This window comes from Rattus rattus, chromosome 9 (genome assembly GCF_011064425.1).
Source record: "Rattus rattus isolate New Zealand chromosome 9, Rrattus_CSIRO_v1, whole genome shotgun sequence".
NCBI lineage: Eukaryota > Metazoa > Chordata > Mammalia > Rodentia > Muridae > Rattus > Rattus rattus.
In genome coordinates, this window is record NC_046162.1 from 17,570,508 (window position 1) to 17,589,373 (window position 18,866).

An 18,866-nucleotide genomic window follows, 5' to 3' on the forward strand; every position below is an offset into this window, starting at 1 on the left:
ATCACAGATGGTTGTGAGCCACCATGTGGTTGCTGGGAATTGAACTCAGGTCCTCTGGAAGAGCAGTCAGTGCTCTTAACCGCTGAGCCATCTCTCCAGCCCCAGAATAAATATTTTCAGTAGACAAAAGGCTGGCCCAAGGTTCTGGGAAGACCTAGTCTTCTCCATGTCCTTTAGGTGTGGGTGCCCAGAGCACTCTCTTTGCATGCACACCCATGCCAATACATGCCTGCCTCCTGGCTACTGTGACAGCGGGTCTTTGCACCATGCCCAGCCTCTTCAGTCCACTGATAATTGCCCCAGGAGCTAAGGCAGAAATGAGAACAAGTGCCTTGTCTGTGAGTCTCCTGTCTGTGAGTCTCCACTATTTGCACTCAACACCCAGTGCAAACAAACAAACCAACCAACCAAAACAACAGGACAGCTTGGGTCTGGCCCTGAGACTTACATAGTTTGTCTTTTCTCCCTTTGGAGTGGGCTGTGTGGGATACCACCTCCCTCCTTTCTCACCCACAATCCTTCAGTTCCCTCCCTGCAGCAGAGACTGCCCTCTCCCCTAGCTGAAATGATGTGTCTGCACCTCCCCTTAAATTCTCTTTCAGAATCAAGCCCTGCCCACAGCAAACAACCGTCCTGTTCCAGCCCCCATTCACCTGTGTCCTGTTCCCACTCCCCAGGACAGGACGCATACACAATCTTACCAGGGTCTACTTCTGTAGGACCCAAGCCAAGAACTGCCTCAGCCTCTAAATGTTCTTTTTCTTTCTTTTCTGTGTGTTGGGCAGTGCTGGGGATTGAACCTAGGTTCTCTCGTGTGCTAGGCAAGTATCATATCACCAGATACACATCCCCACTTTCTTTTTCTTTTGAGACAGAGTCTCACTAAGTAGCTTACTCTGGCCTTGAACTCATTCTGTAGCCCAGGCTGGCTTTGAACTTCTGATTTTCCTGCCTCGGCCTCTTGAGCAGTCCTGTGCCAGCATCTCTGGATTGTTGTTTTAGTTTACACATGAGTATGTAACTGAGCATTGTCCTGATATGTATTATCTCGAACATTTGGAGAGTGGAGGCTGAAGGACCTGAAGTTAAAGGTTCCCTTTGGCAACAAACTGAGTTTGAGGCCAGTCTCAGCTGAGTTTGAGCCAAACTCAGAAACGAAAATTGAAAATGAAATGAGTTTTATTGTGACAATTCACATGCAACAAACTCACTTGTTTTGGTAAATAATGCAGTGGCTTGGGATGAGGCTCAGTGGTGCAGTCAGGATCCTGGCAATATATAAATTATATACTACATATACATACATAGACATAATAAACACACAGAGTTGTAAAAACATTATTGAAATGTGGTTTAGGATATTTCTGTCAACCCAAAGAGCCCCTGTGCCTGTGTGAGCTCTCCACACCTGTGCCCGTGTGTACTCTCCACACCTGTGCCTGTGCAAGCTCTCCACACCTGTGCCTGTGTGTACTCTCCGCACCTGTGCCTGTGTGTGCCCTCTGCCCACCTGTGCCTGTGTGTGCTCTCCGCACCTGTGCCTGTGTGAGCTCTCCGCACCTGTACCTGTGTGTGCTCTCCGCACCTGTGCCTGTGTGAGCTCTCCACACCTGTGCCTGTGTGTGCTCTCCGCACCTGTGCCTGTGTGTGCTCTCCGCACCTGTGCCTGTGTGTGCTCTCCGCACCTGTGCCTGTGTGTGCTCTCCGCACCTGTGCCTGTGTGTGCTCTCTGCACCTGTGCCTGTGTGTGCTCTCCGCACCTGTGCCTCTGTGTGCTCTCCATACCTGTGCCTCTGTGTACCCTCTGCCCACCTGTGCCTGTGTGTGTTCTCCACACCTGTGCCTCTGTGTGCTCTCTGCACCTGTGCCTGCTCTCCGCACCTGTGTCTGTGTGTACACTCCACACATGTGCCTGTGTGTGCTCTCTGCACCTGTGCCTGTGTATATTCGCCACACCTGTGCCTACTCTCCACACCTGTGCCTATGTGTGCTCTCCGCACCTGTGCATGTGTGTGCTCTCCACACCTGTGTCTGGGACCTAGCTCCATTTGTGTTCCTCTCTAGGGGCCCTGAGTTCTGCCTGTGAAAATATCCATGGTTTTTCCTCAGTGATGTTCCAAGGCCTGTGTTTTCATTTAGATTTGAGGAAGCCAGAATAGCCCAAGGACTCTAAAAGTGAACTTGAGTCTCTGTGAGCAATGCCAGAGGATTGGGGGTTGCTGGTTGTGGCTGGATGTATAGGGTTAAGACCAATGTGCAAGTTCTGGGCATGTTTAGAAGTCTCTGCTACTGATCCCCAAGTAGCTCCTGACTAAATATAAACACAGTGAGCCTGTCCACCCTCCCCAGCACAGGCCTGACTTCTCAGTCTCCACTCTAAGGTCCCAGCGTTCTCTCCTCCACCTGCCCTACCCTGTCCTGGGGGTCCCCTAAAGGAACCTGACCCTTCCTAGGCACAGTTCTCTGTACTCTCAGTCCCCACCCTTCATCAGAGGATTTATCAGATCACTGTCACTTTCCTGAGGTGGCCCCGATCTACAACGGTGAAGAGTCATAGGCTCTGTCACTGGAATAGGAAGGCGACTTCCAGGAAGTAAAGATGTCTGCCGTGGGGACACACCTTTAATCCAAGCTCCAAGAGACAATATCAGCTGGATCTCTGTGAGTTTGAGGCCAGCCTGGTCTACAGAGCCAAGGCTACACAGAAACCGTGTCTCAAAAAATCAAATCAAACAAACAAACAAAACGACGACGACAACGACAAACCCGCCCGCTGTGTTTCTCATAGCTACGATCCAAGCTGTGAATGAGGCTGAACACACAGGGACGCGGTCAGTGGCAGTGCGCTGTCTTCAGTACGTGACCTATTTTGCTGAAAGGATGAATGGCTCTTAGTGTCCTAACCCAAACAGAATCAGCTGCAGCAGAGTTAATGCCTCCAAAAACGTCCTGCTTGTGCACGGAGCTCAGCGAGCCCCAGGCCGAGGTGCTGTTGGCAAGGTTTTCACCTCTGTGTTTCCAAGGAGGAGGCAGTAGATGTTGTGGATCCTGGGGGAACAAGGGAGAATGTCACTGTGTGACCCTGGCAAGGCATCTCTACCTCTGGCTACCAACAGCAGCCTTCCCCCCAGTGTGACCCCCCGAGGACTCAGTAGAACACCTCTGGATAGGCCCCACTGAGGACTTCCTGGCTCACCCTCTGCTCCGACCTTCTCCCCTCTGTGTCCCAGAATGGTGTTCTTCCTGGAGGATGTCCTGACGTGCACAAAGCGCTTGCTGGAATGGATCGCTGGCTGGCTCCCTCGCCACTGCATTGGGGCCATCTTGGTGTCGCTTCCTGCCCTGGCTGTCTATTCACACATCACCTCCGAGTTTGAGACCAACATAAATGTAAGTAGCTGCAGGCCATCTTCGCTCCATGACGCCCAGGCTCCCTAACCTCTTCTCTCAATTCAGTCTGATCACTTGGGACAGGGCCAAAATTCATGTCTTTAAAGAGGTGCTTTCCATCACTGCTTTTAGCCATCCTAGCCATCCTCTGAGAACAGAAAGCACGTGCTAGCTGGGCATGGTGGGACACACACACACACACACCAACCCCACCACACCACACACACACACACACCACCACACCACACACACACACACACACACCACCAACCACACCCCTGCACACACACACACACACACACCAACCACACCCCTGCAACACACACACACACATATACACCAACTACACCCCTGCACCACACACACACACACACACTCACACACACACCAACCACACCCCTGCCACACACACACACACACACGCCCGCCCAACCACACACACACACACACACCACACACACACACACACACGCACACACACACACACACACACACACACACACACACCTGTTCCTTTTAATTTGGGGGGTGGGGTGGGGCCTTGCTTACACTAGGCAGATGCTCTACGACTGAGTCACATCCCCAGTCTTTTACCTTGTGAAGGACTTACAGAGAGATGGAGTCCCGCAACAGTTTAAACATTTGTACATTTCCTCACACACCTGCCCCACGTGTCCATATGGTACATATGTGCCGGCCTCTTAAAAGTCTCGGACTGGCACCTGGAGTAGCTGCAGCTCTGGGAAGGAGCTTTGGAATTAACTCCACAAAGGGTGAGGTCATCGTGGGAAACATTTGCGCCTTGCCCATTAGGCTGAGATCTAGAGCGGTGTGCTTGAGTGTAATAGAACTACGTGGGAGCATCCGATGTCCTAGCATCAGATCACGTCTCAGTGGTTCACAGCAGGAAGTGTTTAGAAGGTGGACCCTCCCACAGTGGTAGGGCCCCAGGAAGCAGCCTTTTTTTTTTTTTTTTTTTTTTTTTTTTTGGTTTTTTTTTTCCGAGCTGGGGACCAACCAGGGCCTTGCGCTTCCTAGGCAAGCGCCTACCACTGAGCTAAACCCAACCCCTCCCTTTCCTGTCTATCAAATGACGTGTGCCATCTGATATGTCTGGAGGAATATTCTCCTAGCAGCGTAGATTTGCACCTAAAGTGCTGTGATCTGTTTTTAAAGCCAGTAGGTGACCCAAAGGAAGACTTACAGCACACCTCCCATTTACTTCTTGTCACTGTGACCCGATGAGAAACGCGTAAGCGGTGGAGACTCAGCTCCGGCTCGGGCCTGAAGGGAGCAGTCGGCCACAGCAGGGAAGGCATAGCTTCACCGTGGTGGGTTTGTCAGGTTCAGACTCTACTGCTCCTTACTACGTGCTTGAACAGGAAACAGTGATGGCATAGACCAGGCTCTAGACCTCAAGGCCCTCCTCTCCAGAGATCCACTTCCTGCTGCTAGGGTCTACTTCCCAAAGATCCCACAAACTCCCAGAATGGCACCCCTGGCTGGGGACCAGGCATGCAAACGCATGCGCCTGTAGGGGACGCTTTACCTCCGAGCCATCAGAAGCAGCACCGGAAGTGTGGGCGAGTGGGTCTGCAGCACCGGAAGTGTGGGCGAGTGGGTCTGTGACGCACGGATTGGATGGAAGCACCGTGGCGGAGACTCTCCTAACACTGTTCTCTTGCAGTTCACCATGCTCACGGGCTCTGCAGTGCTGGTGGCCGTCGTGCACTACTGTAACTTCTGCCAGCTCAGCTCCTGGATGAGGTCCTCCCTCGCCACCCTTGTGGGGGCTGGGCCGCTGCTTCTGCTCTACATCTCGCTGTGTCAGGACAGGTGTGTGACGGTGTAGCCCTCGCCTTGCATCTCTTAGGGCTCAGCAGCAGTTCTGTGCCAGTGCTGTGTCATGCGTTTCCTCCATGACTTGAGAGCCCCCAGCACACGTAGTGCTCAAAGGGTACCAGGAGGGGGTGTCGCTCAGCGGTAAAGGGCCTGCCCAGCACTCACAGGCCCTTGGTTCAAGTCCCCAGGAGTACCAAAACCACACACACACACACACACACCAAATATATAACCCAAAAAGTAATAAAGTGCCCTAAGAGTGATACGGAAAAGGAAAGGAAGTCATTAATAACACCACACAACAGGCTGTGCGTGTGACACGTAGACGAACATTGGATTTAGACTTCGTTTCTATCCCTGAAAGGCGCCTCTATCATCAGTTATGTACAGACATGCAGAATCCCACAAGACTTTTGATCCCATGCACTGGGACTTGGGAACGCAATCTGTAAATATTTGACGATAGATGTCCTTGGGTACCTGCCTCTGCGAGACATGACGATTGCAGGGCATTTGAACTTTCCTTTGTAAGTTGTAATCTAAGAAAGTAAGAGCTGAATTATTTCACATGAGAGCATCAGGATGAGGAGAGACAAGAAGGAAAGCCTGAGTAGTGCAAGCCTGTAACCCTACTACTCAGGAAGCTGAGGCAGGCGGTCTAACCTAAGCTACATGGCAAGACTCTGCTGGTACATGTGTGTCATCTCACCACATGGTAAGCAGAGGCAGGATAATCAGGGGTCTCCAGTCTTCCTCAGCTCTAAAGAAAGTCTGAGGCCTTCTGGGCTACCTGAGTAGAAAGTATGGTGTGGACAGAGAGATTAGAGTCCACGATGGACCTGTGGAGACAGGGACAGTTCTCCATTGTGCTGTACAATGATAGGGACATTTAAACCCGGTAAGAGCCAAGTATGGTGGCACACACCTGTAATCCCAGCTGGTGAAAGGGAAGTGGATGCAGAAGGACAGAAAGTTTGAGGGTAGCCTGGGCTACAGAGGAAGTGAGACCCACCCAGTGCAGTCGGCACAGCGAAATGCCCTGTGTGGATGACAGTGAGGTTCCTTCCTCTGCAGGCTCCACCAGGGGCATCGCGTTGGCTCCTTGGTTTGTTACATGTGTCTCAAGTTTCCTGTTACATGCCAGCGACTGGCTTTGTGGCTTTTACTCTTTGTCAACTAAACAGGCAGTTGGAAGTAGAATAGAAACTCAGGTACCAGAATGTATACAGTACGTTGTTGAAACAGCTCATGATCCCTTAAACCAATTAAGCTTCCGTTTGTGTAACAAACATCAAATGCCAGGCCTTTCTGGTAACTTCTTAGACAGGTGCTGCCCAGGTGCATTGGAGAGCCACATAGCCAGGGAGCAGGCGAGCAGGGTCCGTTGTATGTGGCAGAACATCAAACATTCCCGCTCCTCAACGTATTGTCACAAGCAGGGCCTTCCACATTTCCCAGGTGCCCCTTGGGATTGGCACTGGTGTCCCTGAGGACCACTGCTTTACTAAGTGCCATTGTCAGCAGCATCAAGAGTCTGTGAGAATCACAGTCCTCTGTCCTCAGTTTCCTGCCCGTATTAATAGCAGTGTGAAACGTTCGTGTTCTCTACAAAGCAAGATCAAGAGGGAATCTGGATTAGAGCTGCAGTTCGGGATCCGAGAAGCTGTGACCAGCAGTTACATTAAGCGGAATGTGCGACCTCCTCCTGCCTTTGGGGAACATCTGGGCTCAGGGTCATCCCAATGCTTTGTACAGAGAGTATGGGATTCAGCAGCAGCTCTTAGCTTCAGATGCCTTGTGAACCCCCTTCATGGTGACATTTAGTCATAGCTTTGGCTTCTCCTCTTGGATCCAGAGCGGCAAAGTGGGGGCCTCCCCTCTGCCTCCCTGCTACAATCCAAACAGCAGATTTCGGCGGAAACTAATAGGTGAACCTTACCCTCCATGTGGAGGGTTCTCGGAGCCATGGCCCAGTCCCAGTTGCAGCTGGGATTAGCAGGGCACAGTGCTCGCTGGGTAGTAATCAAAGCCTGAGTGCACCTTTACAAAAGAGAGGTGTCCGTCACTTTCCTGTTCCTGAGATAAAACGCCCGAGCAACTTATAGAGGAAAGTGTTTAGTTGAGCTTATGGTTTGAGAGGGTCATGACCAAATATTTACCTCATGTCCCCAAAAGAGAAGTTACATGAACTCTTCTTGGGTTGCTTTTAACAATGCCTTTTTGTTTCCTATAATATTTCATGCATTTTATTTCCAGTTCCATTGTGATGTCACCCTTGGACACAGCACAGAATTTCAGGTAAGCTTCCAACCTGCGGCCTTATCTCCCAAAAATATGCGTGCGTGGTACACGTGTGTGTGTGTGTGTGTGTGTGTGTGTGTGTGTGTGTGTGTGTGTGTACAGATTGAGAAAGCAAACAATAAGTGCATATTGAGATATCCGATCACAGTTGTTTCTTACTAGGAAGGTGAGTAGCCATTAGACATGTACTAGAATTAGTTTAATTTTATGTAACAGGAAAGCTCACAGAAAATGTTTTATCATTTAAAAAATTTTGACCTGGAGCAGCCAAGATGTCTTAGCTGCTCAAGATGCTTGCTATGAGAGTCTAGCAACCTGAATTCAATCCCCAGGACCCATGGTTGGAAAGAACCCTGTCTACAGTTGCCCTCTGTGTTACCACCACACATGCCCCTCAGGACACATACCGCATCCTCACCCATGCACAGGCAGACAGTAATAATAAATAAATAATAATAATGATAATAAATAATAGATAAAAATAAATAAATAATTTAATTTTATATATGACTATGTATCTGGCTAGAAATTTGAGATGATAAATATTTGAATTTTTAAATTAAATATTGAACCCTTGCTTCACTATAAACAGAAAAGTAAATCCAAAATAAATTGAAGGGTGAGATATAAAAATTATGTGTGCTGTGTACATGCAGATCTGCAGCCACACGTGCTCCTATACACGCACACACATACCACACAAAGAAATAATTAAACCATGAAGGCTAGAAAAATATTCATGTTCATGCCTCTTAAGACAGATAACTTTCCAGTGTTGTCAATAATAAACAGGCCCACGAGGAAAAGACTGAATGACAAATTGGAAGGGACAGAAAAACATTCATAGAGCATAAAGCCCACACAGATGAAGTTCATAAGATCTGTCACATATCAACCACATTCCCCCGCTCCTGGGAATCCACAGGACACCGTCCATGCTGTGCAAGTGTCCCTGCTGATCTTCAGCTCAGCTTACGCTGGACCCTCAGAAAGTCTGGCGATCAAACCTGAGGTGGGGGGATTGCTGTGAGTTTGAGGTCAGCCTAGGCCTATAGTGTGGCACTATCTATACTGTGTATTTGGGATAGATCCCAAATGTTATTAGGTACCAAGCAAGGTGTCTTGCTGGTTAGAGCTGAAAGTTGGCCCTTGCTTTCTCTTTACCTGCCTGCTGTTTCAAATATCTCTTTTACATGGTGGATAGATTTTAGTGTTTTACTTTAGCTTCCATCCATAGTCGATGTCCCAGTGTTCAGTTACTCTTACATTCCTTCATCATGGACTGAGTGTGAAGAAGGTGACAGCCTGTAATCTCAGCTATGAGAGCGGACTCGTACATCGGAGGCCTGCGTGAATCCAGTGCAGAGTGAGCTCAAGGCTGGCCTGGGCAGCTTTCTTTGAGAGGCCATCTCAGAGTGGGAATGAAAACTGGAAAAGCTTGGAATTGCTCAATGGTAGAGCCCTTACGTAGCACAAGGCCCCGGGGTCACTCACCAATGACAAACACACCAAGATTCCTCTTCTTAGAGACTGGCCTTTGCTATTTAAATTTAGAACTGGATTGGCTGCTCTTGTCCACCTGTCTTAGAATAAGAATCACTGGGCATGATGGCGTATCCCATAATCCCGCACTTGGGAGGTGGGAACAAGAGGATCAAAGTTTCGAGTTCATCCTCAGCTATGTAGTGAGTTAATTCCAAGACAGCTCGAGCAACATAAGACCCTGTCTTAATAAAACAAACCACAGGGCAACGTGGCTTAGCAGGTAAGAATGCTTTCTGCTCCCAGCACAAGGAGACCTGGTTCCACAGACTTATCCTCGGACCTGGACACACTCCTGGATGTCTGCATCTACCAATCACATATACACATAATAATAAAGTTGTTTGGGTTTGGGGTTTGTTTTTTTAAGGTATAAGCCAATGAGAACGCTTGTGCATGCTGTTTCCTACCAAACCTGTTGACCTAAGTCCAGCCCCTTAGGAAACTTACTACAAAGAGCTGTTCCTCAATGTCACAACATTGGGCAAAGTAACTTAGCCCCTGACCCAGCAAGCCATGCTCACAGGAGATACCGTTGGTTTCTCCCCAGAGAAGCTGCTTAAAAGCCAGGCAGAGAGCCTGGTGGTGGTGGTAGCTCATGCCTTTAATCCTAGCACTTGGGGAGCAGAGGCAGGCAGATCTCTGAGTTGGAGGCCAGCCTCATCTACAGAGTGAGTTTTCAGGACAGCCAAGGCTACACAGAGAAACCTCCAAATAAAAAGTCAGAGAACCTCAGGCTAGACTAAACTGTGTTTTAGTCAGTTAAAATAGTGCTTATTTTGCTTAGCATTTGAGATTGATAGAAATTATCATTTGATTCAGTGCTATAAATGAAATAACCATGGGATGTCCTAGGATAGAGCTCTGTCCTGTTCCCCACCCACTGGTCTAGGAAACCTGACTGGTGTCAGGTCTCCAGTCCGCCTAGCTGGGCTCCCAGGCTAGCTCTGCATAATTACAGGGAGAAGACACCAGAGACAGCAAAGGGAAGCGTTTCTCCCAGTGAGCTGTGACGACGGCCCTAGAGGATCTCAGTGAAGACAGGCGGCTCCGAGCTTCTAAAAGCCACATAGGAAGCTCAGAGGGAAAGCAGGTGTTCAGAAAAACTGCATTGTCTGTGCACGTAGCCTCAATACCATGGCTGCTGCTACCATCCAGGGACCCCTCCCCAGCCCAGCCCAGGCCTCTCTGAAGATGATAACCTCCCCTGGGGAGCTGGCACAGCTACCCTGAACATGAAGGGAAAAGGGACTTGGCCATGCACCAGCTAGTCTTCATGGTTTGCACATGAGGAAACCAAGGCCTGCAAAGTCCCCACTTGTCTTACCAGAGCAGCTACCCACAATGTCAGGACTTTTGTGGAGGTGTTTTGAGGAATGTCTCGAGTCCTTCCTTCCTTCCTTCCTTCCTTCCTTCCTTCCTTCCTTCCTTCCTTTCTTCCTTCCTTCTTTCCTTCCTTCTTTCTTTTTCCCTTGTTCTTTTCTTTTTTGAGATAAAATATTATGTAGGCCAGGCTGACCTTGAACTTGCTGTGTACCCAAGGATAACCTTACACTCTTAATACCCTAGTCTCTCACTCCAAGGGCTAGGATGTTAGATGTGTGCCACGAGGCCTTGCTATATCCACTACTTTAAAATACCCTTATGTCAAAGGTGACAATAAGACCTTAACTAAATACTGTAGCTAAGGAACTAAGGTTTCTGGGTCCTAGATCTCATCTGAGGACACATCGGCTTTATATCCATTTATATTTACATAGTGAGCAATTCCACCATTACATAAAGCCCGACAACCTGCCTTGGCCGATTTAGAAATGCACTAACAAATAAAACTTATAGGAACTGAACAGTCAAAGTTTTGTTAAAAATAGAAGGGGGTGGCAAGAAAGGGATGGGGAGAAGGAAGCAGGAAATTCAAATGTTAATGTAAACTGACTCTGGGAAGTAGGACAAGAGAAGAATCATTTTTTTAAATTTCTACTTTACCCCTAAATTTTCTATGATTGAGTATGCAGGATTTTTACAGAGGAAAAAACTGAGCAAGTCTGGTGGTGTATGCCTATGATTCCCAGCATTTGGAAAGTGGAGGCAGGAGGATTAGAAATTCAAGGTTACCCTCAGTTATATATAGCAAATTCAGGCCAACCTGTGCTACATAAGATCCTGCCTTAAGAAGAAAAGGGTTGGGTTGGGGATTTAGCTCAGTGGTAGAGCACTTGCCTAGCAAGCGCAAGGCCCTCGGTTCGGTCCTCAGCTGGAGGGGGAGGAGGAGGAGGAAACAAAAATAAAAACAAAAATCATGGTAGCTCTCGGAGCTAACTCGGTTTCAGCTGCAGGGGCCTCGGTAGCACCCGTTTGCCGGAGAACGGCACGGCTGGATGTAAGTTCAGTCATCCGGCAAAGGGGACAGGAAGTGTTGCCTAGGACGTTTGTAGGCCCAGGTTATTGCTTAGAAAGAGAGCACTCGTCTCCATGCACAAGGCTCTGGGCTCAGTCTGCGCCCGTATGAGGACTTCTTGGGAATCTCTAGTTAAATCCTAAATGCACTGCATTTGAAATGATTCAGTAATTCCAGGGTATGCAAAGACGAGAGTAGGAATATTCTTTGAAATGTCATCTCTTCTCATAACTACGGTGTCCCTCAGCATGAGTGTGGTACACCCATGTATTAACCTATGCTATAGCCGGGGAAAAATAGCTGTGCACGTTACCCTGAAGGAAAGATGTTCTGCTCTTTATGCTGCTGATTGATTTCTCACCGTGTGTGTGTGTGTGTGTGTGTGTATACATATAGATTATATATAGATATATCTTAAATGTATACGTCTTATATTCTTTTTGAAAATGTTAAGATTTTCTTGAATAATTTTGGTGAAGCAGAACTACCTAGAAAGGGGGATGTGTTCTGTGAAAGTTTCATACAAGTTGAGAATAAATAAAGTATATCTTCGTAAAATGATGTCTGTTGCTTAGAAATCTGAGAATAAAATCTATCAATATTCAGTTTCTTAGGTACAGTGATGACACTGTGATCACTAAGGGACATGTCTGTATCCTGGGAGAGACATGTTTAGGAAAAAGCATTTGGGTCACTTTGTCTTTTTAGATTTATTATATACACAGCGTTCTGCCTGCATATATGTCTGCAGGCCAGAAGAGGGCAGCAGATCTCATTGCAGATGGTTGTGAGCCACGATGTGGTTGCTGGGATTTGAACTCAGAACCTCTGGAAGAGCAGTCAGTGCTTTAACCACTGACCCATGTCTCCAGATTAGGAAACAGTATTTGTGTTTGTCAGTTATGTCTTTGTATGTCACATGTGTGTATATATGTACTGAGAGGAAAGCAGAGAGGCAACATTAAACAGTTGAATCCAGATGAAGATTTATGAATCTGGATCCAAGTGTTATGAAATTTAGCATTTCCATGAAGTTGGGATTTTTCTAAAAGAAAGAGTTGAGGAGAAATCTAGTAAGTTTTTCTAAAAGGCTGGGCCTAGTAGTCCAGGCTTGTCATTCTAGCATACTGGTATGGAGGCAGGACCTTAATTCCAGGACAGCCTCCAGCTGCATAGCAAGTCCAAGGCCAGCCTTGGCTGCATACAACAAGAAACCAAATTAAATATCAATAAAACAAAAGCAACGGTGAAGCCTGCAAAACACCCAGGCTGCTTTATGGCTTCCCGTGCTGACGGGGCGTGCTCAGCCACGCTGGGCAGAGGGTTCACTGTGTGCAGGTTTGCAGCTCTCCCTCACGAGGTGCTCTGTGCGGCTGTGTAATCTCTCCTCTCTCCACTCTGCAGTGCCTCCGCGAGGAGCCCGTGCAACAGCTCAGTGCTGCAGGACGGCAGGAGGCCGGCCAGCCTCATAGGCAAGGAGCTCATCCTCACCTTCTTCCTCCTGCTCCTCTTGGTCTGGTTCCTGAACCGGGAGTTCGAGGTGAGCTACCGGCTGCACTACCACGGGGATGTGGAAGCAGACCTACACCGCACAAAGATCCAGAGCATGAGAGACCAGGCTGACTGGCTGCTACGGAACATCATCCCCTACCACGTGGCTGAGCAGCTCAAGGTCTCGCAGACCTACTCCAAGAACCATGACAGCGGGGGAGTGATCTTTGCCAGCATCGTCAACTTCAGTGAATTCTACGAGGAGAACTATGAGGGGGGCAAGGAATGCTACCGCGTCCTCAACGAGCTGATCGGTGACTTCGACGAGCTCTTGAGCAAGCCGGACTATAATAGCATCGAGAAGATCAAGACCATCGGGGCCACGTACATGGCAGCCTCGGGGCTGAACACGGCCCAGTGCCAGGAGGGCGGCCACCCACAGGAGCACCTGCGTATCCTCTTCGAGTTCGCCAAGGAGATGATGCGCGTGGTGGATGACTTCAACAATAACATGCTCTGGTTCAACTTCAAGCTCAGGGTCGGCTTCAACCACGGGCCCCTCACAGCAGGTGTCATCGGCACCACCAAGCTGCTGTATGACATCTGGGGGGACACCGTCAACATCGCCAGCAGGATGGACACCACCGGGGTGGAGTGCCGAATCCAGGTGAGCGAGGAGAGCTACCGCGTGCTGAGCAAGATGGGTTACGACTTTGACTACCGAGGGACCGTGAACGTCAAGGGGAAAGGGCAGATGAAGACATACCTTTACCCGAAGTGCACGGACAATGGAGTGGTCCCTCAGCACCAGCTGTCCATCTCCCCGGACATCCGCGTCCAGGTGGACGGCAGCATTGGGCGGTCTCCCACAGATGAGATCACCAACTTGGTGCCTTCTGTTCAGTATCTGGACAAGGCTTCTCTGGGGTCTGACGATGGGGCGCAGACCAAGGAAGCGACCCTGTCCTCTAAGAGGCCCTGGAGAGAGCCAGTCAAAGCAGAGGAGAGGTTTCGATTTGGCAAAGCCATAGAGAAGGAAGACTCTGAAGACACGGGAGCAGAAGAGGCCAATGAACTCACCAAGCTCAACGTCTCAAAGAGTGTGTGAGGCAGCACAGAGGAGCTGCCGAGGTGCTCTGCTTGTCCAAACACAATAATATCTGTACCGATGGGCTGTTGTGCTATCTAGCACCTCAGTTTCTGTCCCCAGATGTGGTGTCACGTGGTCATTTCAGCCCTAATCTCTGTGTGGAGCACAGTTATTCAGGGTTCATTTCCACCCATTTCGGTTTTTCCTTTACTCCCTTTCCAGGAAGCCTGCCCCCAGCCTGGGGGATCCATTCAGCAGTGTGGAGGAATACAAGTGCCTTCAGGGTTTGGCCTTGCATCTGGGGCTGAGGCCACTGGTGGAATCATGGCCCTGGGGATTATCTGACTTCTTTAAGAAAAAAAAAAAAAAAAAGGAAAAAAAAGCTGTGGTTAAAATACCATTTTTATTGCCTTTTCTCACAAGGTTTTTTTTTTCTCATACAGTGTTTTCCAGTTTATTTTTTCTATATATGTAATAGTATTTTTCAGTCACCTGGCCTTTCTAAGCACATACACGCACACACTTGCATTTATGAATCTGATATAAAGTGCCAGTAACTCACCTGGGGGAGGGGCTATAAAAGGGAGCAGGGCTAGAAGCTCAGCAAGCCCCCTCCTGGCATCTCTCGGGTACCTGGGCCCACATTCCTGTGGTCCACAAATGGGCCTCTCCGCCCCCAACACTGGGCAGCTTCAGGGGCTCATCTGCACGCAGGCCAAGATTTCATATGCTCGCCAGGCGCAAAGCTTACAAATCAGGCCTCAGGAATCTCAAAGCCGTGTTTTCATCCCGACCCCCTCCACACACAGAGGGGTCTTCCAACCAAGAGTGAAGATGCTTGTCTCAGATGCTGACCCATCTGAGGGAGACGTTTAACCATCTGAGGATGCATTTATTTATTTATTTATTTATCAAAACGTATGTATTACGGGGGAGGGGCCACTGGGTAGTTTTGGTGGAGGGGGAAACAGGGAGTGGTCAGGGCAGTTTGCAAAGGACACAGCCGACCAATGACAAGATGTCCCTCTATGTTCCATGTCTCATCCACTGTGGCCCACGGTGCCACCCAGGGTGCTGCTCCCCCTTGTGGGGATCCAGAGTAAAACTGGCTCGGCGCCAAGCGGGATTCTGCAAACCTTTTGTCGGCCCCGCCCACTGTTGGACTGTGCCGGCTGACTTGTGGTGGGATTCAATTCTGTCGAAGGGGGTTTCCTACGGTGCACAGAGGGACAGAGCCATCTGTTTTGCCAAAGGAGATGCAGACAACCAGTCACAGAGACGCCGTTCACGTTGCTGGCTGCCACTTGCTTGTAACGAAATTGTTCTTCCATGTTGAGTCCCAAGTTGACACTGGGTGGAGCTCAGGCTGCTACAGTTGCCCCACCGCCATCATTTTTCCAGGTCACGCTGGTGTGCAGCTCATGAGACAACGGAGGACCAGCTCTGTGTCTGTTGGAGGTCTTCATGCCATGCCCTGTGGTGTGTTCTTCCACTGGTAAACTTCACTGTCTAGCTTTCACATCTGAGATCAGCCCAGTTTTCACTCCTCCCCAAAGATGGACAGAACCTGCTTATGCTAGCAAGGTGACATCTTAGTTCTAGTCAGCCACTTCCCCAGAGACACCTGGGATGGCCGCCCAAGCAACAAAGCCATGCCAGGACCCAGAGTATTCTTAGTGACTGGAAGATCTCTCTTCCCAGTTGGCTCCCTGTTGGTCTTCCAACTCGAAGAACAGAGAAGTTGTGACAATGCCTCTTACTTCTAAAGAATGTATTCCTGTACAATGCCACAGATTTTTCTTTTCTTAAAAAACACTACCTGATTCTTTCCTCGTGCTAGGGGTTTAGGGCATGCTGGGGTCTCTTGCTGTCAGTATTAGGGTGTGCTCATCTGAGAGAGGATCGGTCTGTCCTCTGTCCTCATCCAGGCTTTGAGGAGCCAGCTAGTGGTTGGGGAGGGGGAGGGGTTTGCAACCTTGGTTCAAGATGCGCTCTGCCAAGTTCATCTCTAGCCGCATCTTCCCTCTCAAACTCTTTCTTTCTCTGCTGCAAAGGTCTCTGTGACTCTTTCCCCAGCCCCAGCCCTGCAAACCAGCTGGGGAGAATCGTTATTAACCTTGAGCAGGGGGTCCGGTTCTGCACCGTACAGAGAGAGCCCTGACTGAAGGGCAGCTCAGGCCGAGTGCAGCGGTCTTAAGCAACACCCTGAGCCTTCCTGAAGAACCAGTGCAGACATTCTTCTTTCAGGGTGCAAGGCCCCTGGGGCCTTTCCAGCTCCCTGCCCCAAAGCATACCTCAACACAGAACCACGGGGGCTCTGTAGCACATCTGCCGTGCAGCTCGGTCTGTTGGCACTGAACGAACAGCCGTTGCAGGAGACAGTTGGGCTTCTAGGCAGTGGACTCGAGTGTCCATCAGATGGCAATACTCCTTAGGAACCTAGGGCAGGACGCAATACTCCAGAATTGAATGTGTGTAAATAGTTGCTTTGCACCGCAATTGCCCTTTCCCTCTTGGCCCCAGCTCAGATCAATTTTATACATCTGTCTGATCAAGCACACATAATTTCATCCCACACCAATGGACGTAGAGCGTCGGTTATCAACCCCCAAACTGCTTGACGAGCCCCTCAGACGTGCCGCACCTGCGCATGGCTCCCTCCGCCCTAACGTCACTCCCGGGAGTGCGCCCTGCACATTTGCACACGACACAGCGAGCCAAAGGCAGTGTGCGACCATCACCTGGGCTGTAGTCACTTGTAGTTTCCAAAGATAAGTCTGCATTCGAATTTCTTGATTTTCGAGGAAAGCAATTTTTTTTTTTTTTTTGGATTGGTGGTTTTGAAAATCGCATCGAGCCTAGAAGCTGAAATTCTGTTAGCAAGAGCTGACTGTTTGTATTCCCGCATTTTCCTTTGCTCTGCTTTTTAAATTGTTAATTCTAAGAATTTCAAAATGCATCCACTGAAAAAAAAAGGATATTAAAATGTTCTAAAACTTACCTTTGGTGCACCGTATTTCCTCACTGAGAAGCGTGGTACGTACGGCCTCACTTCAGGCGGGGGCCTCCTCCCGTGTGTGTTCTGCAACTTGGGGCCAAGACAAGATTTGCTTTTCATTCCGACCATGGTTTTAAAAGTAGGAAAATTCTACCTTTCTGTGTTTCTGGGGCTATGTTATTATTTTTTTTAAATGAATTCACCTACTGCAGTTAACTTTGGTTGAGAAATGTTTATTTTTACATAGAACATTAAAAAAAATAAGGCTATAGAACACATACATTTGATAATTTCACTATTCCCTTGGGAGTTTTCACGAAGTCCCACCCCCACCCCCCCTTTCTCTCTGGTTTGTTTTTGTTTTTGTTTTGTTTTGTTTTTGTTTGTTTGGTTTTTTTTTTTTTTCAGAGCTGGGGACCAAACCCAGGGCCTTGTGCTTGCTAGGCAAGCGCTCTACCACTGAGCTAAATCCCCAACCCCTTGGTTTTGTTTTGAGACTGGGTTATGTAGCCCTGGCTGTCCTGGAACTTGCTCTGTAGACCAGGCTGGCCTTGTGGTGCAGCATTTAAGTGAAGGAAGAGATTGGCTAAGAGAACACAATAGGTTTTCTGAAAAGAGACCGTGAGACGTCTGTGCCTCATGGTGATTACCTCGCTGCTTCTAGGTCCCAGCCCGTTTCAGAATCTAAAGTTACAGAACTGCCCACAGTTGGTGAGTACAGCTGCTGTCTGGTATGTAGGAGACAGTAGTGGGAAGATCAGGATTTTGAGACCAGACTCAGCTACATAGAGTTCAAGGGCAGCCTGGACTATGTGGGACCCTGTTTTGTGCGTTTAAGTCATAGAAGCTCTCCCAAGGAAAACTACATGCCATTTTGTACGTACCTTTAAGGGTTCACAGTGCCTCTAAATCCAAAACCAAACCGTAGCTCTTCCAGGGTGTAGCCCTCTTCACCTGAAAACTTCTTGGTGGGTCAAGTGTTGAGCCATGTCCAGACACGAAGGACCTCTCGTGGGCTGCAGACTCTGAGAAGGGAGACGAGGACATGGCCTCTATCCACTTGTCTATCAGCCTACAGAAACCCATCGTCTCCACCCACCGAGAGCAAAAGCACATCCGCTGACCAGGGTTCTTTCCTGACAAACAGTGCTTGTTGGTTTCCCTAGGAGCCTCTCCCTAACTAGGGAGCAAGGACCCTCACCCTCCCTATGCTCAAGGTCTGACAGGAACGTGGTCTTAGGCTACGAAGGGCACTCGGGGACTTAGACAGCTTTGCCGACGGGAAAGACAGCCTCTAATCTTTGCAGTATGAGTTATCATTTGTGGTCTCTCATCTGAGATCCTTTCTGCACACGGTTGCTTTTCGTGCCGTCGGGCTCTATCGTTATGGCCACCTGGGACGGGTCCCAAAAAGAGGCAAACTGGAGGAATCAGCAAGTGAACGGGGGTGATGTTAAAAGTTCGTATTTGCACATTATCTACGTGCACATTTAAAAGCACCCCAGTTTTTATGTCCATATGGTTTCTTTGTAAGAAAAAAGTTAGGATTTGAGTAATTAAGCCTTCGGAACTCTCTTCTTCCTGCTGGGTCAGCAAATCTACAGAAACCAGGATTAAGCAAACGTCTGCTGTTGAAGCCTCACTTATCAAAAGCAGTAGATTCTTTACTTTTTATGTTTTGTTTTGTTTTTTGTTTTTTTTTTACTCCAGGAGCTTCAATAATTTGATGAAAGTTGTGACCTAATTGAAAAAAATGCACATGAAAAACAAAACAAAACAAAACAAAAACTACTCTCTTAGGGCTGAGCAGATGG

General features: G+C 48.7%; 1 protein-coding gene across 2 annotated transcripts in view; it reads left to right on the plus strand.

The window, feature by feature from the left end:
• Adcy9 (adenylate cyclase 9) overlaps positions 1-17,054 on the plus strand; it is a 125,652-nt gene extending 108,598 nt beyond the window's left edge. For both annotated transcript variants that reach the window (XM_032914300.1, XM_032914298.1), the window contains exons 8-11: positions 3,231-3,390; positions 5,078-5,226; positions 7,489-7,530; positions 12,878-17,054. In XM_032914300.1, coding sequence (XP_032770191.1) covers positions 3,231-3,390; positions 5,078-5,226; positions 7,489-7,530; positions 12,878-14,072 — 1,546 coding nt within the window. In that variant the 3' untranslated portion in view covers positions 14,073-17,054. The remainder of the gene's footprint in view (positions 1-3,230; positions 3,391-5,077; positions 5,227-7,488; positions 7,531-12,877) is intronic.
• Positions 17,055-18,866: the final 1,812 nt, after the last annotated feature.